Here is a 25,063-nt window from a genome sequence, read left to right on the forward strand (position 1 = left end):
GCCTGCTAGAAACAAACACGCAAGAGGAAACGAGGATCTGTGCAGGAAATGGTTGGATTTGTAAAACAGAGAAAAACATGTCTTCAGAAGACATAATGTTTGATTTTTGAAGCTATATACATGCCTAGACAATAAGATATAGAAGAGTCCATATCCTCCCGGGACAAAAAACATCCTTTGAAGTTTTTCACATTTTGTGCATATAATCATAAACAATATTCCCTGTTTTCATATGGCTGTATAATTATCTGAAAGGCTGTTTCAAAGTTTTTTCTATCAATATAAGGAAAAAAAACAAGTTGAAGAATATTGAGTCCGAGTCAGCATAAATAAACAATTGCAAAATATGAATTAATGGTCTGTATGTGTTGCTAAAATCTTCAAATGCACACAGGCATGACCAGCACTAGCAATGACCCGTAGGTATTGAGTCCTGCAAGGCGTAGACAGCCAGTGAAGCAGGCAAATCTGGGAGAATCTGATTTCTGTGCTGCTTTGCTGATGCTGGGACAAAGTCCACTGCTTATCGGCTATGAGGCAGGTGCGATAAAACTGCAGCGAGGTTCAGTGTCGCATCACACGTAGGGATGGCCGGTATGGACTAAAAAATGTATCACGATAATTTCTGGCATTTATCCCGATAACGATAAAAATGACGATAAAAAAATACCAATTCAACTCCACCTTTGTAACTATTTAATCTATCTCGCTCTCAGATCTGCCATGTTTGTTACACAAAAACGTCATCAACGGGAATTTATCCTTTTTTCTTTCTTTCTTTCTTTCTTTCTTTCTTTCTTTCTTTCTTTCTTTCTTTCTTTCTTTCTTTCTTTCTTTCTTTCTTTCTTTCTTTCAGGCTCATTTCTTTCTCTTTCTTTCTTTCTTTCTTTCTTTCTTTCTTTCTTTCTTTCTTTCTTTCTTTCTTTCTTTCTTTCTGGCTCATTTCTTTCTTTCTTTCTGGCTCATTCCTTCCTTCCTTCCTTCCTTCCTTCCTTCCTTCCTTCCTTCCTTCCTTCCTTCCTTCCTTCCTTCCTTCCTTCCTTCCTTCCTTCCTTCCTTCCTTCCTTCCTTCCTTCCTTCCTTCCTTCCTTCCTTCCTTCCTTCCTTCCTTCACCTACATAACGCAGAACCATAAATTCGACTTTACACAAAAACATTATCAACGGGAATTTATCGTTTTTACCGTGAGATACAAATTCTTACCGTGGGGAATTTTTTTGACGGTATATCGTGAACGGTAAAATATCGCCCATTCCTAATCACACGTTTCATTCCTCTGGCTGGTCAGAAATGACACTTAATGTAATCATAAAGTGTCTATGACATAATTTGGGCAAAAACTACAGTGATGCAGTGCGAAAGCACCTTCTTCCCCCATGACTGCACAGCTCTGTTCACTGAAGTCAGTGAGCCGGAGCGCTCCCATGCACTGCCTGTTTGGTTTGATAACTGAGATTACAGGTAATCTGCTCATTTAGAGATGTGGTTGTAGCTTAGCAGTCATCTTCCACCCCAGACATGCAGACATTTCTCACTTCAGCATCTGGGATGGAAGGTGAGTTTTCCCTCCTATTATTATCCCTATAAAAAGCTTGGCGGTGGCAAATAAACTGCACTTTTCCATTTCTAAAATGAACCTCTCCTCCTATTTGTATGACATTTCTTCAGAGACCCTGAGATTTGTTTACCCACAGCTTCTCATCAGGATTCTCTGTTGTTTTCTTATGTCTGACTTCCGGCCAGCTTGATTTGCTGAGTTCATATTGATGCGGTTCAGCTACAGGTGAAGACTAAAATATCCCTGGGCACGTAGCTTTAGCCGAGCAGAGTGGATGGTTTCTTCTCGGAGGCTTCTGAAGTGTGCACGGTGCCTCTGGTGGGACCGCTGTCATCAAGCAGAATGGCCACACTTCACAATGGATGGCATGATGCAGCCTGACTGCAGGGCACCTGATGGGACCCACAAGTCAGCCGCTCCAGTCCACTCCATCCTCCTCTCATGGATGAAGAGGCTGGATGGAGAAGAATATGAAAAATCAGATACTTTAACTCTAATTTGGTCCGTGAAGTGTCATGACTCTTCAAACCTGAACGATTCACTGAGCGACATATTTTTAAACTGAAAAACCGTTGGGGCTTTTGAGTCAGTAGTCAGTTCGGACACTCAAATATACAGTATGCTCTCAAGCACAGAGAAATTGATTTTTTTTTTCACCATATGTCCCTTTAAAGCATTGCTTCTCACCCAGATGCTATTGTACCCCAGGGAGGTCTTGCAATGAACAATTCATTTGCTTTTCTACCCATCAAAAAGTGGGAAACACACACACTCACACACAGAATTGTTGAAAAAAAAAAAAAAAAGAAAAGATTAACAGGCCATCGTCAGCTACCCATCCATATTTACCGGTCAGCTGTCAATCAGATTATTCATAAATCCGTATAATAATCTCTTTGCTATTACATAGCAACACACATTGCTCTTTATCCGTCTTGCTCCCACCCTGGCACACACACACACACACACACACACACACACACACACACACACACGCAAACACACGCTGTTGATCCATGTAAATGCATGTCGTTGTGATGACAGTCCCTCTGCTCCCGGGAAGATGAGAGACGCACAGAGGAATCGGCTCGCTGCAGTTTTGTAACGTTTCTATGTGGCTGAGTCCAGACACCTAAAGTCATGTAAATAATGAATGGCATGATGCGCTCGCGGGAGATCAAGGGGGCGTGCTGACACGTAACGTTGCCACTTATTCACGCGGGAAATACCGTGGTTTGCTCACCTCTGACTCAGGTGACCGAAACTTTCCTCCTTCCACTTATCCATCATCCATCCATCATGACTAACTCGGCGAAGGACAAGGACTTTTGGGGAAAGAGGTGAATCAATGAATTAAACAGGAGGTGCAGCAGGGAAGCTGGAGTGTGTTGGACAAGTGGATGTAGCCCACAGCTGCACCCTGACCTCCAGCAGATAAGAAAGTTGAGAGACCCTCAGTCTGTGGGGTCTAAAAAAAAAAAAAAAAAAAAAAACCCTCCATCTCTTTGTGTCATGAATTATTGAGTTATCGGCCCACAGCTTCTAAAATATACAGGAGGGTGGTCTGTCTCTCCTTGCAGACTTCGGTACTGGGGTACCTTGCCCTTCCTTCTATCTTTTCTAACACTTTCTATGTGTTTCGTCTCCGTTGGCCCCCCCAGCCTTCTCATGCAGACTTGGTTTCTCTTGAGCCAGCAAGACCGTAAATCAGAACGCAAACAAAGCCGAAAGAAAGAAAGAAAAAAAAAAAATCAGAGCGTCACACAGAAACAGTTTGCAACTGAGATCATAAGAAGCTTTTTTTTTTTCATCTTTACTAGGAGAAGAGCATCCACCACTAACCAGCTGTCATGCATTTAAAAGTTGTTGGGGATAAACCCTCAAGTCCTTGTGTTACGTCAGACGCTTGTAATGCAAACAGCAGCCGGCTGGCTCTTGAAATGAGACAGAACTCGGCTCTGTCTATTTATCTTCTTTGCTCCATTTTCTTTTCTTCGTCCACATGAAGCAATTGTCCAAGGCGCGCGGCAGCTTTCTGTGTTTCTCTTGACACGTGGGTGTGTGTGTGTGTGTGTGTGTGTGTGTGATGCTCGTGTATGATTATATCTAAGGCAGTTGGCTCCAAACACGCTGCCCAGTGCAGAATTGCAGCCATAACAAATGAACAGTGGGGAGAAAATAAGACATATGAAAGAAAAGCTGAGCAAAGGAGTGATTCTCTCTCTGGCTGGTGGAGATCTGTATTGTAAGCAGTTTCAGCTGTCAGCACTTCTTTGAGCTACCGCAAAGGGAGGAGGAGGGTGGAGTGTGGGCGGGAAATGTTGTAGTATTATTCCCCCCCTTTTGGGGGTTCCAGTTTATTTGTACACACTGCTGTTTATTTTCCCGGTTTATTTGATTTGTGTGTGTGTGTGTGTGTGTGTGTGTGTGTGTGTGTGTGTGTGTGTGTGTGTGTGTGTGTGTGTGTGTGTGTGTGTGTGTGCAGAGAGAGACAGACGGCAGAGCGTAGAGAGGTGCAACACCGCCGTTTCACTTACAGAAGAAGTTGTCAGGTCTGGAGCTTTAGGGTGGTACGATGGGATAAATTGTGAGCCGTCCCCCTTCCTGCTGTTTGGGACCCGCCCCGCCCACTCCACACAACCCCGACTCTCCCCTTTACTCCTCCCTCCATCCCTCCCTCATTAAGTATTGATGTGGGTAGCCATACTTGCCATCTCAGCCTATTAATAATTCATGGCAGGTGCTGTTGATGTGGTCTCTCACACTGAGATTGAGAGCAGCAGGAATGGCAACACTATGCTGCAGAGTAGCTAAAGCACAACCTCTGTCACACAGCGGCGTGGCGAGGGGGAAGGGGGGAGCGTCTGCCCCGGTGCGTTAACGGCACGCCGTGACCATAGGTTGGAGATGGATATACTGTATGAGGAAGCATCTTACTCACTGTTTTAGAGCTGTTATTTCCAGAGGTGGACAGAGTACTCGACCCCAGTACTTGAGTAAGAGTACAAATACTACTGGTCAAAATTTACTCCGTTACAAGTAAAAGTAGCTCAGTCAAAATATTACTCGAGTAAGAGTAGAAAAGTACTTGCTTTTAAAGGTACTTAAGTACCCAAAAGTAAATGCTTTTAAATTTACTTTAAGTAAAATTAAGAGTAAGAGTAAGAGTACATTTCTTATTTTCCACATCAGTAAATTACTATATTATTTCTAGATTAATTTAAGGATCTTTTAACTCTTGTTTCTGAGAATTAACTCTTTGAAACCAGCTGCACTGATGTGCTGCTTTTAGAACCACAATGTTATATAAAACCTGCAGAAAACACCAAAAACAAATCAAATGAATGGGATCATAAGAGGACAGCAGATGATGCAGAGTTTATTAACAATCATGAATTGAAACCAAATTAACCTGCACCATCCAACTAAGTCTGGATCCCCCTCAAAGACCACTGCTTTACAAAAAAAGCAGGCGTAGCCATTGTTGCGGCTATTATATGTCTTGACAAACGCAGGCTACTTTGGCGGTATCGTTTTGAGGAGGCTTGACGTATTTCTGCTTTACGTACATCCCAGTGGAGAGCGTGCACTGTGATAGGTCTCCTCCTTTGACAAAAACAGCTTGTGTCCAATAGGATTTTAGGGAAGAAGAAAAAAGAGCAGACCTGAAAGTAACGAGTACTTTTCAGCCTTCCTAGAAATTTACTCGAGTAAAAGTAAAAATATTTGTCTTGGAAATGTATTCAAGTAAGAGTAATAAGTACCAAAGAAATCTAATACTCAAGTAAAGTACAAATCCTCTGGATATGTACTTAAGTACAGTACTCAAGTAAATTTACTCCATTACTGTCCACCACTGGTTATTTCAGCTAAAACTGCTGGATAGTACATAAGTCTCGTGTCTTACTGCAGTTTGATTTGGGTTTTTTTTTTTTTGCAATCTGTTTTATCTTGTTTTATTGAAGTGACTCACACTGAACTTTCTGTTTACGCAGGTTCTTCCTCAAGTTCTTCCTGAAGTGTAACCAGAACTGTCTGAAGAATGCAGGAAACCCTCGAGACATGAGGCGCTTTCAGGTGACTGTTCAAATGCACTCAATACGTAATGGGTCTCCCTCTGAATATATGGGGGCCCCAGAACTGCACTTTCAGTATTTTAAACGGGTGCTTCCGGTATTTTATTACAAGACAAGTGGAGAGGAGTAAAACAAAGCATTGACAAGGTGTCTGTCTGCGGAAAAGTCTGGAATCAATAGAACCAACCGAGTCTCACAATAAACCATGTCAAACGTACTCTTGTCCACAACGTGGTGGTGTCACAAAGACAGATGCAGTGATGTTTTACTCTGCATGCCGTTCTGCACAGGTGCTCAGGCCAAATCATGTGTCTTTTCTCTAGACTTGTTCATGTATTAACAGTGTTATTTCATGGAGAAATTGTCCATGATACAGTTTCAAAAGAGAAATGTGGGCATGCGACATTTTTTGGAGCACAGAAAGTGAAGTCATTCTGCCATTTTGAGTCTTTATTGTGCTTCCTTTTGCTCTTTGGACGAATAAAACTAATCTCGGTGGGACCGTGTTAAAGAGCACAATATCTGCTAAGTGCAAGAAATAGATAACCAGTTCTGTCTTACGATAAACCAATAACCAAATATTAGAACAAGGGTTCATTATAAATTCATTAACCAGAGAGAGCCAAAGTTTTTAGAGGAGATCCTGACCAGTGAACTTTTATGTCCCATAAAATGGGAAAGGGGAGAACATTAAGTGAGGAACTCATAGAGATCCTGGTTTTTGGTTGCTGTTCTCATAACACCGATGGTGTTCGTTTTCAGATATAGCCTTTAGCTGTTTTCAGGACACAAAACTTGGTTGAAACAGGCATTAGTGGAGGACTTTTATTTTCTATAAAGCTTGGCATTTCTCTCAGGACTTGGTGGAAGCCACAACAGGATGTGTAAGCGGGCATAGCTACTCTTAACACATTAAAATACCAGCGTAAAAGTTGAAAACATGTGATAAAATGGTGATAAAATGGGGGAAAAAACCAGGATAAAAATATAGAAATAAAAAAAAAAGTTGAAAACATGTGCCCATGGCTATTTTCCTGTCATCTGAACAGGCAATCATTGATTTATATTATTATTCTACACAATTTTTCTTAGTTTTTATTGCCTTTCCGTTTGTCAGGTGGTCGTGTCGACAACGGTGAGCGTGGAGGGTCATGTCCTGGCCGTCTCTGACAACATGTTTGTGCACAACAACTCCAAACACGGTCGCCGAGCTCGAAGACTGGACCCCTCGGAGGGAACGCCGTCCTACCTGGAACACGGTATTAAACCCCAGAACAAAACAACCCAGACTGTATATCATAGCTTTCTTTGTCTTTTTCCTCTCTCTGCCTCTCTCCCCTCCCCTGCCTCCCGCTCTCATCCCCTTCCTTCCCGTCTGGCTCCACTCTGTTCCCATCAAACACGGTTTCTCTCTTGTTTCTCCCCTGTTTCCTCCCGGATTCTCACTTTCCTCTCTTGTTGGGTTTCCAACTGGAGCCGAGGAGTGAGTTGTAGCTTGCGAGTCTCTTGTCGCTCCCTCGTGGCTTGCTCCCCTCAGGTCTGTGCCTCTGGGCCTCTGCCTCGCATAAGCACTATGTGTCTTATGAGGTCTGTTCTGCTTAAAGCCAACACTGGCTTTATTTCCTCGGAGACCTGCTTTTATCCTCTAGCCCTCCATCACTCCCCATCCCTTAGGTTTTCAAACACACCCATATACGCACTAAAATGCCCATACGCACGCATACACCCCCCCCTTCGCCCCAGCATGCACAGTCAAACCCAAACCTTTAATACTTCATAATGACATGTGCACATGATTTAGGAGCCTGCACTGATTCCCAACTCCCTAATCCAGTTATTTTCTCATTTCGATTTCCCAGACATTGAATAAGAGAAACATATTTTTTTTCTTTGAAGAAAGTCAACCTCGGGGATGATAATGACAAAAAAACTAAGAAGGGATTTACATGATGGCCTATAGTAGATTGCATTAAGATTGAATGTTATGGTTAATTCTTTATAATGACTATTCTCCAGAGACAAATTGGACCACGTGTCCCTGCGACTGGTCTCACAGATGATTAGAAAAGTTCACAAAGACGAGACATATTGAAGATGTCAGGAAGACTTGGATCTAACACAGGAAGAAGAGTGCACACTGTACACTAACAGATGTTCCCTGTGCCAAAGAGATTTGCTCGGGAATCGCCTCGTCTCTGATTCCCTGTTCTTCTGGTGATGAGAGTTAAAAGGAGGAACAAGAGGAGGGAACAGAGGGGGAAGTAGGGGTAAAAGTGCACCAGGAAGAAAATATAAAATCATAGAAAAAGAGATAAATGTCTATTTGTTTTCTTTTTTTTTTATCTTACCTTTTCCTTTCTCATTCTGGCGCCTCAGCGCGCCGGGTACACAACTTTGGGGCTCATTTCAAGCGGTAATAGATGAGCAGTGCATAGAGTTGAACAGATGGCACTGAGGAACACCCCAAAGTATAATCCTATCACACGGATTCACGTTCCACCATCTGGTTAATCCACACACACACACACACACACACACACACACACACATAAACACACACATGCACGTATAGCGCACATAATATCGGCGGCTGTGAAAGGGAGGAATCTTAGGGCCATGATTACAGCCACAGATTGCTGCTCGGTGAGTGCTGATCTCTGCAGGCGTATCAGGAGGCTAAATATCATTCCAGCTTGTTGGGGAGGATCAACAGAACAGGGAGTCAGGCAAAGAGCAAAGGCAAGGCTTCGGGGAAAAAAGTCAGCCTAGTCTAAAGTGGATTATGCCGCTTTACAGAATTGCAGCATGTCTGACAAGCTGCATATCTGTTAAGGAGAGGAGATTTAGCTTGTATAAACACTTATTTTCCCAACGCTGTTCTTTTTTTTCCTTCAATCACATCCCAGTAATCTCCACATCTATAACACCAACAGATAATGTCTAAAAGCACATTGAGGACCAGTTATTAAAAAATGCGGCCCACTGTTGTTATTCCCTTGACTTCGTCTGATTAGATGCAAAAAATATGCTTCCAGGAAAAACACTGACAGCATCCAGAACAATTTACAAATATTTGAAGCAGGAGCATAACTGAGCTTGTCTTTATGGGCTCCTGGGGTCAGAAATCTGGGGATAGCTGCCATACAGATATGTGAGACACACAGCTCAGTGTTTGGTTAATGAAGGCAGCCTATTCAGAGGGCAGAGCTACTGTTGGCTCTGCTCCGCTCCCCGGTCGCGTGCCCTTTGATCAGACACTGAGCACACCTGACATTTACACGCCCGCTCGCTTTGCCATGTGTCATAAAACAAGCGCAACGCCGCTGCCCTCACACAGAGGGCAGGGGTGATGTTTAATAACGGGGTGCGTATAATCACTCTGATTAGTATTCCACGTCCGTTCCCCGACCCATGGGAGAGAGGCGAGAGGTGATCTATGCGCTTCTGCATGTGTGTGTGTGTGTGTGTGTGTGTGTGTAAAAGACGCAGCTATGGAAGGAAGAAGCTGCAGTTCATGCTGGATAGGACTCTTTTGGTCTGTCATTAGGCCAGTTAGCGTCTAATCAATTATGTCTGATTTATCCAGCAACTCCCAGCATCAAAGCCATCAGCCCCAGTGAAGGCTGGACCACAGGGGGCGCAACGGTCATCATCATCGGGGACAACTTCTTTGACGGCCTTCAAGTCATTTTTGGAACCATGCTAGTTTGGAGCGAGGTTGGTCACCGTCTAGTCCTTTAAGTCTCACATGAATGCAACTTGACCACAATTTCAACAATTCTGCAGAAGCTTTAATCCAATGATTCTGTTTTTTAGGGCCCCTCACAATGAGTATATTACCTCTTTGACTTGGACATGAGAGTATGGCAGTTTAAATCAAGTTTTTTTTTCATTAATTACATGTTACATCAATGTATATACATTGAATTAAATATTTTACTTTATACACCTACTTCATGCAGCCTCAGTAAGAAATATATATATTTTTATATATGCAACTCTCATCTGATGTGACTTTTCTTACAATGATTTTTGTCTAAAAGGTAATATTGATGAGTTGATCCACTTATTTGATAAGATAAACTGTTTTGTCAATCAGTAAGAGGACTTTTGATACTTTTCGTCACTTGTTTAAGATTTTTTTTCTTCCAGATTAAACTTATTTGATATATTATCTAAACATTATGCTGTCATGAAAATAGTTGCAGTTGGACACAAAATAGTTTAAAACATAATTTCCTTTATAATAAAATAAAAGGATATTATATATTTTTTAAAGCCTCTAAAGACACATTTCTGGATTCACCACTTTTACTTGTAATACATTCAGTATGTTTTTGTTACATTACATATGTATTTTTCCTGAAGTTGAATTTTAAATGAGGGGCTTTTACTTGTAATTTTACAGAATTATATTAGTGCTTCACTTTCCCCAAATGGTGATCTTGCATAAATTTGCATTGGCTAATTACTGTGGCTCAGAACAAACAAATATTACCGTCTTTGCATCATTGTGACTGAATCCATTTGAGAGAACAAGATAACCAAAGATGACACCCTTTTGAGTCTTGGAATACTCATTTGTTGTTGTTTTTCTCATACTTTGATATCAAAGAACATAATCACAAAATTAAAATCATAAAGAAAAGGCTTATCAGTGATGAAAACTGTAATTAATTGCAGCCTTTTAAATGGATATCAGAAATATTTCACAACCTGAGCAGCAGCCTGTCTCATTTTTCTCTTTTGTAGATAATATTTCTGTCACATTTCTGTTCACCACCCCTCCTGTCTTTTATTAGGCTGCATTAGAGTCTGCTTTCTTGAAATATGTGCACAGTATGAATCCCTTTGTAAGGAGCATCTGCCACACGACTAAAATGTAAATGTAGTGTATGTGTAAAATTGAAGGTCAGCGAGCGGCGCAGCTAAACAGCTTTCTCTTTAGTAAAGGAATAATTCTATAAAAAGCTCCTATATTATCTTGCTGAGAGGTGAGTGAGGCCAGACGATAGTGGAATGAAAGCCTAGCTAAGTGAGCAATGAAAGGGACAGTTTGAACAACACACTCACACACACACACATCTGCATACACAAAGTGCTGGCAGCAGTGCTGATAGCTTTTGAGCATCCGCTAGCTTTGAGTGCTAGTTCATATAGTGTGCAGAAAAATGAGCACTCAGCGAGGTCTCATCTGTGTTTTGTCATGTTGCCGTTTTCCTTCAAAGACTCTTCACTATACACACACATACAATGCAAGTGGTCTCATCAGCCACATTAAGTGAATCTGTTTAAGAAACGGTGCTTTTATGTGGCTAACGGCAGGCAGACAGCTTCAGCTGACAGACACAAAGACAGGGGCGACCGAGACAAGCGTATTATACATTTACTTGCAGAGGAAAGTGTCTTTTATTCATAAACAGATAACTGCTTTTGAACCCCTCTTACAGAGTCCATGTCAGCACTGATAACTATCCTCAGCTGCACAGGGACATCGCCTTGGGCAAGTAGGCCACCTGAGGGCTTTGGCGCTAGCACAACATTTTCAGGCTTATTATCCAGAGAAAGAGAGTCAAAGCTGCAAATAATAGGGCTGAGACAAGCTGAGAGTCGTCTCCTGAGCAAATGGCAAGATGTAATGTTTCACTGCATTAATCTGCCTGCCCTGTCTGCTTGTCCGTAGCTGATCACCCCCCACGCTATCCGTGTGCAGACTCCACCCAGACACATCCCAGGGGTTGTGGAGGTCACGCTGTCCTACAAATCCAAACAGTTCTGCAAAGGCACACCTGGACGCTTCATCTACACAGGTACTTCACTTTGGTTCTCTTCAATTTATGGGTGTAGCTTGGGAGGGAAAACACATCATAATCAGATCAGAATTCTTCACACACTCGCCTATTTAGTTTCAGTTTTTTTCCTCTTTTTTCTTTGCTATACCTGCTAAAAGTGATGAGGTGAACATTTCACATGCTGTCATCCCTCTACACTGCTTCCGCAGAAAAATGTGCATGCTAAACAATTTAAAATCCAATAACGTGACTCAATAATTCAGTGAAAAAATGCCTGCAGATCAGAGGAGGAAAAAGTATTTGCCCTCCTTTATGAAGCAGGTGAAGGTCAGGGGGAGGTTTAGCCTTTTGATTGGAGGGATTATTAAGAATTAACCCCATCGAAGGTGTGATTCAGAAAACTAGTTCCGTGCAGAGAGAGTGACTTTTGACGGTGTGTGCAGGAGCATAAGCAGCTCGGGCGTTACGTCAGAGTTATGGGTGCGCGGTGTTACAATGGTGGAATAAGTGAATGCAAAGCGGTGACTAACCGATGCAGGGCCGCAGGTCCTCTGGGGAGACTGTGAATCACATAAATCTGTCTGTAATCTCAACCACTGATAGACTTAGGCAGTAAGCCCTGACTGCAATTGCCAGCATTTGACAAAATCACAATTGCAATAAAACGTGCGAGTCACATCACCAGAGTGCATTTTTCTGCATCTTGCCCATGTGTCCTAATTACAGTTCATGGACACAATCCATGTCCACGAGCCACAATTATAGTTGCTCGCGGACTTATGGAAAAGACTGCACTAGTATTATTCTGTTTGTTTGGACGCATGTGTGAATGCACTGCAAACAAACACACGCATGTTGACGCGTAACTGGTGGCAGATGGATGGGCAGCCTTTTGGCATGCCAGAGCTGTCTGACGGCCCCGCAGTATGCCAGACTCAGAGAGCTGTGTGCATAAAAGTTTATGCAGGTGTGTATATGCGCGTACGGAGCCTCTTAATGTGCCAGACATGTGGGAACCGTATGCATAAACGCCCCATTGCTTCCCAGCCCTTCATTCTTTCACCTTGTCACATTCACTTATTCAAAACTTGCTCCTTTGAATGAATTCACCTTTCTCTCGCTTTTTTTCTCACCACCTTTTGGCTTCGACAGAGGCACATAGAAGAATATCAACAGGTGAGAGGTGGCAAGAGGTTATCTGCTGGGAGCTGAGCACAAACGCTGTGATGCCGCTTGCCAAGCGCAGGCTTCTTCACAGTGACACAGCCAACTGTGGCGAGGCATAAATCCCAGCTCTACTTTTCTCATACTTCAGTTCAGCCACCGCTATGTACCCTCAGTGGTTATTTGTACCTCTCACATAGCTACTTAATCAGTCCTTTGTATCATTCACCTCCCTCCTGAAGAGAAGGAGCCTTCTCCCTTTTAGTGTCTTGAATGAGAAGTGGAGAGTGACGGGAAAGATGAGCATAGAGTTTGGAGACGAAAAAAAAAAAGCAATTGATGCTAGTGAAATGACTGAGAGGTGGAGGAGGAAGAAGAGAGAGGGATGGCAGATTACCATGGGCCATGTTGCCCTCCTGGGTCTGTTTGGCACCAGTTTGAGCCCAGTTGCCAGTGGGTACTAATCATAGAGGATTGGCAGCACTGTGTGGCAGCTGGCAGCTAGCACACACATCACCACAACACCACACTATCAAACTTGCATATACTCGTATATTACATGTGCATGCACAATCTCACACACACATGCTCACACTGAATTACATTGGGGACAGCTGGCATTGCTAATCAACTTCTGCTGAGGAGAGGAAAGCGAACAGCTCACAGACCTAATTAAGTCAACACATACCCAATACTGCTGCTACTGCTGCTTTGCAAACATACCCAACACACACACAACCCCATAACCCTATACATTGTGTTTTTCTTTCCTTCACATCCTTGTTTGTGTGATTATTGATACTCCAGTCCCAGTTGCCACCACATGGGCAAAGATGAAACTGTGGCAGTGGACAGAGCAGACAAGCAAGGGACTTTTTGGTGCAGAGGAGAATCACTGAGAAGCTATTACAGTAATGTTTCTCCTGCTGTCTCCCAGGACTCCTTTGCCATTAGACTTCAAAAAGCTCCAATTAGACTCATCAAAGCAATTAAGCTATCCACTGATAAGAATAAAAGAATGTTTTTTTTCCTCCATTCCTGCTCTTCCCCAGTCTTTTTATCCCCTTATCCCTCCTCTGTTCCACTCTCTGCCCTCTGCCTTACCCACCTCTGGGTCTCAGAGCTCTCCCTAATCTCCCTCTCTTCCTCTATCCCTCTCTCATTATCGGGTCATTGCCTGAGCCCCCTCCCCTCCCCTCTGAACAAATGCATCTCCATGTTTGGTTGTGTATCACCTTTTACTGGATAGCAGTCGTTGCAGCATTCATCAGGGGAGCTCTCCCTTTTCTTTTTTCCGTGCAATAAAAAGCCATAATGTCCCACCAGCAGGGCCAATGTGTGTGTCCATGTGTGCAAGTATTTGTGTGTTTGACACAGGGAAACTGGCCACAGATTGGGGGAGTTGATAAATCGCCCAGGTCGTTCAAAATGCAATCCCTCTCCCTCCTCAGTATGCACCCATGTCTGCTTAATGCTTCCACTACAGCTTGTGCTGATATTAAAAGGCTCTGCTGGTTCACATTAAAGCTGCCACCGACGCGCGTCCGCACACATGCACGCACAAACATTAGGGGTAGTTTTTCAGCAATGAGTTCAGATTAGGTGTGTAAGAAACATCAGTCAGCTGTAGCAAGGAGGAGCAGAGACAGCGAGGGAAAAGACAAAAAAGTCAAGAACAGAATTTAAACCAGCTGCTGCTGACATCTCTCTCCGTCTCTGTGTGGCTGTGCCCCAAATTAGTTTTAGGAGGGAAGGAAGTATTGTCAGGTGTCTTTCATTTTAAGCACTGCACACCTTGCAAACACCGATGAAGTCGGGGATGGAGTTTGGATGCTCGCCCTAACTGAAAGGCGTATTAAACCTTAGACTCAACACAAACTTACGGATGTATATATAGTCTTATGATGCAACTACACTCATGCATGTGCACATCTGCGCATCGCAAATACATCATGGAGTCATCAGGCAATAAAAAAAGGGGTTCAGTCAAGAGCTGGTCAATTACTTGTCTTGCTCCTATTTGTGAATGCTGTCTTTTATTGAGCTTGGGTGGATGCCTGCTGTTGATTAAAACGGCTGGTCTACAGCTGGAGACAAGGCCAGCTGAGGTAGCTGCATACATTCACGTTTACTGCACACAGCCTTAACTGCAAGGAAATTCACACCTCTATTTGAGATTGAGATTAATTTTCTGCACCATGTGGCTTGTCTTCCCTCTTTAGCAGACTCCCCTTCTTATTACAGGAACATCTGCTCCACGATGATGGTGATGTAAATGAATTTCGAATGTAGATTATTTTATACCCTGCTGAAATGAGCAGCGTTCACCAGTTTTAATGATTTCATACGTTTTTTCTTATATCTTAATTCAAGCGCACACTTTCCATCCAGATTTTTTTTTTTTTTTTTTCCAAATTTGCATTCTCCCTGCGAGGATCTGTGCTGTCAGGTATTGTTAACTGTCGACAAGCACTTTTTACAACAGATAATTAGAGCTTACGTTCTGGTAGCATCCTCACCTCCATTGATTTGCAGAATCTCCATTCCTCCTCCCCCCCGATCTCTCTTAGGTTCAGCTTCTCCCTTCCCTTTTGGAGCAAAAAGCTCCACTCATCTGTTTTTCTCTGTATGAATTTCCAGCCGTGCATTAGTCTCCCTGACATGTTCAAGCGATGCTTTATTTAGCTTGTCGGATTCTGCAAATAAACGCAATCTCAGGGTTTATGGAAAAATGGATAAAAATTAGATTGTAAGGTATTGATCTGGATTGTGAGTAGTCGGTGGGGCGGGGGGAGGGCTGTTGTGCGGGTGTGTTAGTGTGTGTGGTGGTGGGCAGCTCTCATCTGTGCGAGCAGAGGGATGGGGTGGGGCGGGGTGTAGAAATGAAGCCGTAATTCAGGGCTATTGAACCCCCTGCCACTGGCGGCATCGATCGCCAGGCAACGCTTATGAGATCACACCTGAGCACTGGAGACTGCAGAGGGGAGGGAAGGACAGGGAGCCGGGGGGGAGGAGGGGAGAGGGGGAGTGGAGCATGGAGTGAGAAAGAGGGAGAAACAGAAGGTTGTGATATGATCAGCTCCTTACCCACTGTCTGAGGGCCTGTTAAGGTGTTAACATCAAGCCTCAGAGCCAATTACCTAACCCTGCAACTACACCACCCGCCCACCACGGTTGGGACACGGGCGGAGAGGGACACAGGGCAAATGGACGCTGACTGTTTCCTCTCCTCCTCCTACCTTTCTGTTTCCAGGACAACTCCCCTGTTCTGACCTCTCAATTATCCTTCCCCACAGCCCTCCTCCTCTTTGCGCCCCATACATCCACCCCTCTTTACTCCACCTCTAAAGCTCATACCTCCAACCACCCTGCTCCCCCCCTCCACCCTAGCTTCCTCTTCTACCCCCTCACCTCTTCATACACACTCCCCCCGCGGCTCTGTGGGTTATTATAGTGAAATATGAAGCGATGTGGATTCTAGGCTTCATGAAATTTCCATGAGCATTGATCTGATCTGATGTGGGTGATTGCTAGGTGAATCCCTCCAGTCCAGGGCTGTTGCTCATCTATTCATTTATTTATGGCAGTTATGTTTTACTGGCTTTGATTTGCTCTTCTGGAGAGCGACAGCTAAGGATTATAAATATACCTGTATCGGAGAGTGTGCTTTGAATCCTGGAGTGTAGCAGCCCACCACTCCTCTTTTGAGGCAGAGTGGGGTTTTTTCTTCATTCTTTCAGCACTAATTCTTGGCGTGAAATGCAAGATATTGAGCATGGATAGCAGGGCATAAAAAAGCCAAAATAATCCCCAATGAGTTACAGCCAGGGAGTTAGTGAAGTACGTTGTCCCCCACATACATCTCTGGTTTATGGCCCTTGAAAACGAGCAGAGACAATATCACTTCCTCTCTCTCAATTAGCAAAATTGTCTCTTTACTTGTTATAGTGGTGCATCCCTGTATGTCTTACGGTTTTTATGCTATTGTTCACTTGAGGCTCATTTGGCACATTGAGCAGAGCTGATAAAAAATTCATCATAAAAACAAAAGCCTTTGAGACAAAACAGAGGATGCTGCCGGAACAATCCCCTCCACTTACTGCAGGCCTAATCCAGGGCAAATCCTCCTTTAGGCTTTAGAGAGATCAGACAATGGGGAAGCAATGTCAAATATTTGTCCTCAGCAATAATTCACACTTTATTTGTTGCATGTGATCATCTTATTGTTTTGTTTTTTGTCATTCTTTGGGAGCTGAGCCTGCCTCTGGCAACCCCAGCATCTACTTCTCTCTCCCTGTGCTGTCTTTGCTTCTAGCTATTCACCTTTCCTTTCATTCACTTTTTGCGGATTACCAGGAGCAGTCCACTGGGAGAACTGTCCAAATACGTTTGTGTTGCCAAAACAGGGCATCACCTATTCTTGCTCCTGTGCTCTCGCTCTGGTCCATGTGTGTGTTTGAGTGGGAGGCCCGAGAGGAGCCGTGGTGAAGCCACCGCAGGTCCAGCAGGACAGCTTGTACTCATAGCCTCTAGGGGCCTTTTTTCTGGGGGCTGCCTAGTCAGCCTGGCTGCTCAGATGTGAGGCGAGCAGGGCATCAGCCCTCAGGAAACGTCCAAGCTGTGACCCACAGGGGAAACAGACGGACGGCGCAAACACACACAAGGCGATTCTCACGCATAATGATTCCTTTTCTTTCCCTTTCTGCTCGGACCACAAATGCAAGTGCGAACACGCACAGCCCGCAAAACTCTGTACAGAAGCAGCACCTTAAAGGTTGTAGTCCAGAAAAGTGGAGGAGTCTGTGTGTTGGCTCGCCGGGCGGCGGACGAACGAACGAGGGTGGAGGATAAAGTGACAGTGGAGACGAGGAGAGAGGCAGACAGTACATTAGGAATGAATTATGTGGAGAGAGCACTTATCCAACAATCCTCCTCTGAAGTGTTTGTACTGTAAGCCTCAGATCTTCATTGTATTTATTCTAATGTTTAAATATTCATGGTAAATCTTCTCATATTCAATTATGGTAGTACGACCACAGCATGCAGAGAGAGTGCTTTCTCCCCGCTGCCTGGATGATCCAACTCTGTGTATGAGTGTGTCTGTATGTGTGTGTGTGTGTGTGTGTGTGTGTGTGTGTGTGTGTGTGTGTGTGTGTGTGTGTGTGTGTGTGTGTGTGTGTGTGTGTGTGTGTGTGTGTGTGTGTGTGTGTGTGTGTGTGTGTCTGTGTGTGTGTGTGTGTGCCCGTATGTGTGTGTGTGTGTGTGCCTGTATGTGTGTGTGTGTGTGTGTGTGTTTAGCCGGTTCCCTGAAGCGATCAAGCCTTTGTTATATTGGAACTCTGTAATTGCTTATATTAGTCGCTGATCAACACAAGACCACAGGACACACACATACGCACACATGCATGAGCATGTATTCACTCCTCCTGCGTCCTGACAGTCTTTTTATTAACCACCAAAGCAGAAGACAGAAAGAGATTCATTACATCACAGGCAAACAAAGACACAGAGAACACCCACATTTCCAGCGTGTTTAGTTTAGCGTTGAAATATTCATGTGAAACCAATGCTCAATTCAGTCACGTTTACGGGGCACTCCTGCTGCGTCTCTGCTGAACAGTAACTGTTTTTATCATTAAGAATTAAAATATATATATATATATAATTTATTTTTTTTGTCTCTCTTCCATCCGTGTCTGTTTAGCGCTGAACGAACCGACCATAGACTATGGCTTTCAGAGATTACAGAAGGTCATCCCCAGGCACCCTGGAGACCAAGAGAGATTACCCAAGGTACAGTACCCCTGCACCTCTTATGTGTTCACACTTCTGTTAGCTGCCAGGTGAAACTATTTTATAGGAATGTGCCATGGTAACATTGAAAGATAAAGAAGAATTGAAAACTTCTGGAGTTTCATGGCATATATGGGCTCAAATGCACATGGCAAAAAGGGCAGCATGACCTCGTGCACAGAGGAATAGGTGTCCCATAGACACGAGGCCAAACATGACAGTATCCAGCATGTTCATGGTCATTTTCTGCTCAAACAAACACTCTGCTTTGAGCAACGAATGCACAAGAAACTCCATTCATCCTTCCACTGAGTATAAGGTCATTTAGACTGGCAAAGAGGGAGAGGAACGGGATAGATGAAGGGAGGAAAAGAGGGATGGAGGGAGGAAAGAAGGTTGAGGGGAGAGAGGAAGAGAGAGGCAGAAGCAGGTTAGGTGATCCATCATAGCTGTCCAGTCTTACCTCCTGCTGGGTCAGTGGATCGAAGTCAACCCCGGGTGGACTTTATTACTTCCAGCACACATCCACGCGGCAGCACACACTCACGTGCACACGGGCGTGTGCACAAGCATACACACTCAGTGGAGCGAGGTCACCACAAGGTAGAGATGAGGAGTCCAGGTAGATTCGGAGGGAAGACACAGAAATCACTGTCTGGATGTGAGACTTGTCCCGGCGAGTTCTGGTCTTTAGCCTATCAACCCCCTGTCCCTCCCTAAATATCTTTGTATCCATCCATCTCTTTTCCTCTCCTTCTCCTTCTCCCGCACTCAGTGGTGTCTCTTTTTTCTCCTAAATGAACAGCGGTAGCTGGTAGCCCCGGTTGTTCATTTCAGCTCTATTGATTTGTGCCTTTATTGAGGTAATAACATTTTGTTGACCACACTTCTCCCAACTGCTGGCCTCAATCACTGGAGAGGGGCAGGAGAGGGGCACAAACTGGCAACTTCTTCAACTACAAATATCCATTCACAGCTCTCTTGACCAAACCTCGTAATCGTTGTTTTACACTGAAATTTTAGGCTGACTGGGGAACAGTGTTTCCCCACTCTAACAGCATCTTTTGCTACAAGGACTCTTTGGTAATTAGGGGTGTAACAATATATCGTGCCACGAAATTTCGCGATACAAAAACGTCACAATACGTGTCGTGGAGGTGACAAAGTGTATCGCGATATTGGGTTATTAATATTAATCTATTGTGTTGACTAGAAACGCGCATCCGACCGCGGCCGCGACCGCACCTCGACCCGCGGACCAAAATCTTCCTCCGCTCAGAAGAAACTAGTCCCGTTTTGTGGTCCCGTTTTGAGCTCTGAACTTTTACTTATGTAAGGCTGGTGTAGAGTTAAGCCTTACCTTATTAAATTAAACCTTTTTTCGGGTTGTGAGTAGGATAACATGGGAACAACTTCTGCTGAGTTTGAGTGTACTTTAATGTCCCTCAACAGTGTAGGATTTTAGAACGTCAACACAGCACCTAGTGCCGTACTGTGGCGTATCACTCCGCCCAATCTAAAACAGACTAATCACTACAGATAAACTGACTAGTGTAATTATAGTCCCTGATTTACATCAGAATATAAAGAATATATAAAATAAAATAATGAACCCTGAATTACCAAAATAACCTTAACAAAAATAAATCTCCTCTTACACTTATAAGGTGAGCATGAATCAATCTTTTTTATGATGTAAAATTGTATATATTTATTTACTTTTATTTATTTATTTAATTTCAGTTGGTAAATTAGAAAGAAAAAAGTCAAATCATACATGAGAGAAACTATTCAGTTTGTGGCAAAATACTTTTACTTGTATGAAACTGAAGATGCATAATGCAAACCTGACATTTACTTTTAGTTCAGTTTGTGGAAAATGGTTGGCCTGGCTTTCTCTTTAAAACTTAAACAGTTATAAACATTACAAACTGTAACAATAGGGCAAATGCACAGCATTGTTTTGTATTTTGTGTCTTTCAAATAAAAGACAAATTTTTCCAGTCATATGTTCCTCATGCAAGGTTGTTAAAGAAAATACTGCTATAATATCGTATCATTATCGTGACCTCAATATCGTGTATCGTATCGTGAGATTAGTGTATCGTTACACCCCTATTGGTAATGCACACAAACACATAATGACGAGGGCACGAGCGAGATATTTGCCAACGCTGGTTCTGTCTCTGCACGCTATGGTAATGATCCAGTTACAGGCTAAAAGCAGCCCGGCACACACTATGTTGCAGCTGACAGTCAAGCAGTCAGACTGAGGGGAGTGCTGGGCAGCGAGGTTTGCACAGTGTTTAGAGAAAGCTGTGGTGTGGAGAAGGTGGGGTGGTGGTGGGGGGGGGGGGACTGGGTCCAGCTAATGAGTGTCCATCCTTCCAGACAAGGCCAGGCTCTGCTCTGGATCAGGTTCCCCTTCCTGTTGACGTCTCTGCGGGCCTGACTTTTACGGGAAGAGACCCTGCGCCCAGGAAATGGTCTCCCCTTACAGCAGCAGAGCTCGGGAGGCAGCGCGGCGCTAACCACATTTATCTGTTTATCAGAGTGACTCTGGAGCGCTGCCTAATCGCGTTTAGCTACTGGACAGAACCCCTCGCTAACGAGAGGCTGATAGGTACAGACAGGGCACAGGACCACAAGAGAGTGATTAATAGAGAGAAAGACGAGAGAGAGAGAGAGAGAGAGAAAAGAAAGCAGTTTGGAGACACAGGTGGGGAGATGGTAGATGGAGGAGGCGATGCACTGACAGGAAAATGAGCCGAAGGGGCTGTTGTGGAGAGAGGAAAACAATAAGTAACTGAGCTTCACATGTCCTCTCAGAACACCGTTACACTCCGGTTGGGGATCTGTTTGTGTCCTAATGCCTCACACTTCCCTCATTTCCCCTTCTCCTCCCCCCTTCCTCCCCTCCTTCCCTTCATCCATCCACCCATCTAGCAATCCCTGGGAGGCATGGGGCATCAAGGAAAAGCAGAGAGAAGGAGACGAGGAGCGGCGCATACATACTAAAGAACCACTTACCTACCTAGGGCCTCTAGATCTCTCAATCACCTCAAGCAGGCCTCCTCTCTCGTCTCCCCTCCCTCCTCCTCCTCCTCCCCCCTGCCTCCCTCTTTGCCTCCCCCAGATAGTGCTAGTAATGGGAGGTTAACACAGAGGCAGCGCTCCCATTATTGAGTGAATTTAGCACCTCGGACAGCGCTCTACAATCTTTATTGCTTTGCTGACCCTCTCGTCATGTCTTCGGCGTGCTCAACAGCCTCCACATGTGCGTGGCTGTATGTGCGGTTGTGCCTATGTGTGTGTGTGTGTGTGTGTGTGTGTGTGATATGAAGTCTGATTGAAAGGCGGTGTGTCACGGAACAGAGAGCACACATGCTCCGGGGCTTGTTCACAGCGAGGGATACACTCAGGAGAGTATAACGCACAGCGTGTGTGTGTGCGCCAGAGGAAGAGAAAGAGGGAGAGAAAGGAACAAGGAGAAGGTTGGAGGGGAGGGGGCTGCAATTTTCTGGTTGTCGCGCCTCCAGCATATATCCTGGCCCCAGCACATTAACTTTTAAAAAGGGTTTCGTAGGGCTGTAGGTGTCTACATCACACACGCACACAAATATATAACGACTGCCTGGAGTCACACACTCATACGCTCAGTGAGGAGGAGAAAAGGAACCGAGACAGAGAAAGGGGAGAAAATGAGCGCGGAGAAGCGGTAACACTACGTTAGGATAAATGTTTGATGTGGGAAATTCCACTCGGCGGTTTCACCTGAGCAATGATGTTCTACATTTATCACACAAAGTGGATGCAGGGCCATTCACTGTGATCATTACCAGGGTTAATACAGGCCAGGAGACGGGTGTGTTCCAACTGACAAGGGGAGTTGTGTAGTCGTCAGGCTGATGATATGTTGTGTTAAATGAGATCGATGCATGATCATGTGTGGTAGATTCATGATCCATCAGTGACAGAAGGGAGGGTGAAGATGTAGAAGATGGCTGACTGATAGAGAGATATAGGCTCATGTTTTATTCACAGATAACAGTGTCTTCCCTCTGCTCTCCCAAACTGCCCAGCTCGTAACAAAGTGCTGGGATAGGCCCATTTTTCTTCCTCTACCTACCTCTGTCTGCCTCTTTCCTCTCTTGCACTCTCTGTTCTGCATTCACAGCATATAATGTAAGAAGTGAAATGTAATGAAAATGACTGAACTCCTTTGAGTCGTCACACTCATGATCAATCTCCCCTCCTCTGTCTGCGCTTGATTGTAGGAGGTGATTTTGAAGAGAGCGGCAGACTTGGTAGAGGCCTTGTACGGGATGCCTCACAATAACCAGGTAAATACACGCACAAACATGCACAAAAAGACACAGGCGTGCTCATATATTTAAACGCAAACATCCATATCTGTTGGATAAAATTGTGTTTGCGGCTCAGACCACTGACAGCATCAAAGGCGGTGTCTCCGCCGGCCCCGCAGCACCCCGCTGTGTTCACGCCAGATCTGGGACTCACAAGCATACACGTGGGAATATGTCAGTGCTTTTATCAGCTCATAGGAGAAAGGGAGAAGAAGTATGATGAAAAATAGCTGTAGAGGGTGGAGAGAATAATAGGATGAGTGCAGAGACAGATGGAGAAGAGGAGGAGATGTGAGATTAAGGCTCGATTCTGGAGGAGGAGGAGGAGATTGAAAGCACAAAACAGGGAAGAAGAGGCAAAAGATTTACTGGCAGTAACTGGCATCAGTCCCACTAATAATAGTGACCGCTGATAAAACCCACTCAGCTGTGCTAGGTTTACATACACACTATCTCCCGTGGAGATCTAGCGTTCATGTTAGGCTATACAGCCAGCACTGATGGTATTTTATACATTCGCTCATTCTTTTTCTGATAACCAGTACTGGAGTTGAGGGGGGATGAGGGGGGATGGCATCCCCCCTGAAATAAAAACGGTCAAAATCATCCCCCCAGTAAAACTGCCACCCCCCCCTTTCCATCCCTTATGTCATTTCATCAATGAATGTGGTTTTACTGCTATTTCAACATTTAGAGTCATCACCAGAAAAATAACTTATTTGACAATTTTCACCTGTTTCAAGTAAATTTTCACTTGAAATAAGTAGAAAAATCTGCCAGTGGGACAAGATGTATCTTCTTATTACAAGCAAAAAAATCTTGTTCCACTGGCAGATTTTTTTACTTATTTCAAGTGAAAATTTACTTGAAACAGGGGAAAATTGTTGTTTTTTCCAGTGATGAGTCTTTTTTTTAAGTGTAAAGAGACTTTTTTTTTACTAAAATGAGACATTTTAACTAGAAATAAGACAAATATTCTTGTTAAGATTTTGAGTTTTTGCAGTGATCCATTTTACTTATCCTGTGAAGGACAGAGTCATATTGATAAGTTCAGAAAACTGTTTTTTATTGTTGTGTTTTGATGTATTTGATGTAAGCCCAGTGGATATTTAAAGCTTACAGAAGGCTGCATTTAACTGCTGCTATGTCATTCCTGCAGTATTTCTGCAGGTGTTTTGGTCACTGCTATTATTTGTAATATATTATATTATTTGTAATCAGCACAAATTATCTGTCCCCATATGATAAAATCCACCATCCCCCCTGATTTCTTTTTAAAACTCGAGTACTGCTGATAACCACAATCTTTTTTGTCCATCTTCTTTGTCAGGAGATGATTCTGAAACGAGCAGCCGATATCGCAGAGGCCCTCTACACAACAGTGCCACGAGGGCACAACCAGCTAGCAGGTCTGGGCGGCAGCTCCGTCCACGCTGGCATGATGGCCGTGAACTCCTTCACCGGGTCAGAGGTGGCACAAACAGCCAATCAGGGTGAGCCAATGCTTCATGGAGCGATTAACGTCCGTCGTCATGGAAAAAGTGACAGTGATTTATTAATTTTTTTCTTTTTGGGATGGATAGTTGAACTGAGCTGTGTGATAGAGATTTTATTTTTCATGTGGGAAATACAGAGGGGGTTGATTTAAGAGCGTGGAGCAAATAAAAAAAGTCTGGAAAAAAAAAAGGAGGACAGGAGAAGAGAGGAAGGTGGCGGCTGTAAGAACCGGTGAAAACTTGAAAGGATGGAAGAGCGTCTGTGAGAGAGTGAAGAATGGAGAAAAAGGGAGCTATGGATGGAGTACGATGGAGAAATATGAGTGGGTCCTCAGGGTGTGTATATCAGACTGGGGTCGGCCCGTGTCTGACAGAGAGAAATGTGGGTGCAGTCAGCGGTGATTCATCACCCGTATCAGGGGAACGAGAGAAGAGTGGATGGACCGGCCGCTAGAACGTCTCAATAATTCCAGCGAGCATCCTCTGCCCTTCATCTTCATCTGGAAACATCTGCAGATGTGAGGAAAACAGAACAGATCAGCTGTTTGTCTTTGAAGCCTATAGTTTGTTTCCTGTTCGCAGAAGATAAAAATGGGGAGAACAGATGCTTATTATGAAAGAGTAGTGTCTGGAATAAGGACGACAGTAACAAAAGGTAGTCCCTGTTGCACTTGAGGGTGTAGGAATTTTTGATGTACTATTCTTGCTGGGTTTTTTTTTTTTTTTTTTGTCCAGCGTCAGCATGTTTCTTCTTTCTCATATTGCCCAAATTATGTTTGCTTCTCCCAGAAAGGGAGCGATCAGTCCTGTCAGAGAT

General features: G+C 44.0%; 1 protein-coding gene across 4 annotated transcripts in view; it reads left to right on the forward strand.

Annotated features, from left to right (window-relative positions):
• The window catches only part of ebf1a (EBF transcription factor 1a), a 63,043-nt gene that overhangs the window by 30,174 nt on the left and 7,806 nt on the right, over positions 1-25,063 (forward strand). For all 4 annotated transcript variants that reach the window (XM_061724932.1, XM_061724933.1, XM_061724929.1 and 1 more), the window contains exons 7-13: positions 5,554-5,635; positions 6,752-6,893; positions 9,221-9,351; positions 11,318-11,444; positions 18,295-18,383; positions 22,661-22,726; positions 24,081-24,243. In XM_061724932.1, coding sequence (XP_061580916.1) covers positions 5,554-5,635; positions 6,752-6,893; positions 9,221-9,351; positions 11,318-11,444; positions 18,295-18,383; positions 22,661-22,726; positions 24,081-24,243 — 800 coding nt within the window. The remainder of the gene's footprint in view (positions 1-5,553; positions 5,636-6,751; positions 6,894-9,220; positions 9,352-11,317; positions 11,445-18,294; positions 18,384-22,660; positions 22,727-24,080; positions 24,244-25,063) is intronic.

This window comes from Cololabis saira, chromosome 7, assembly GCF_033807715.1.
Source record: "Cololabis saira isolate AMF1-May2022 chromosome 7, fColSai1.1, whole genome shotgun sequence".
In the NCBI taxonomy this organism is placed as follows: Eukaryota; Metazoa; Chordata; class Actinopteri; order Beloniformes; family Belonidae; genus Cololabis; species Cololabis saira.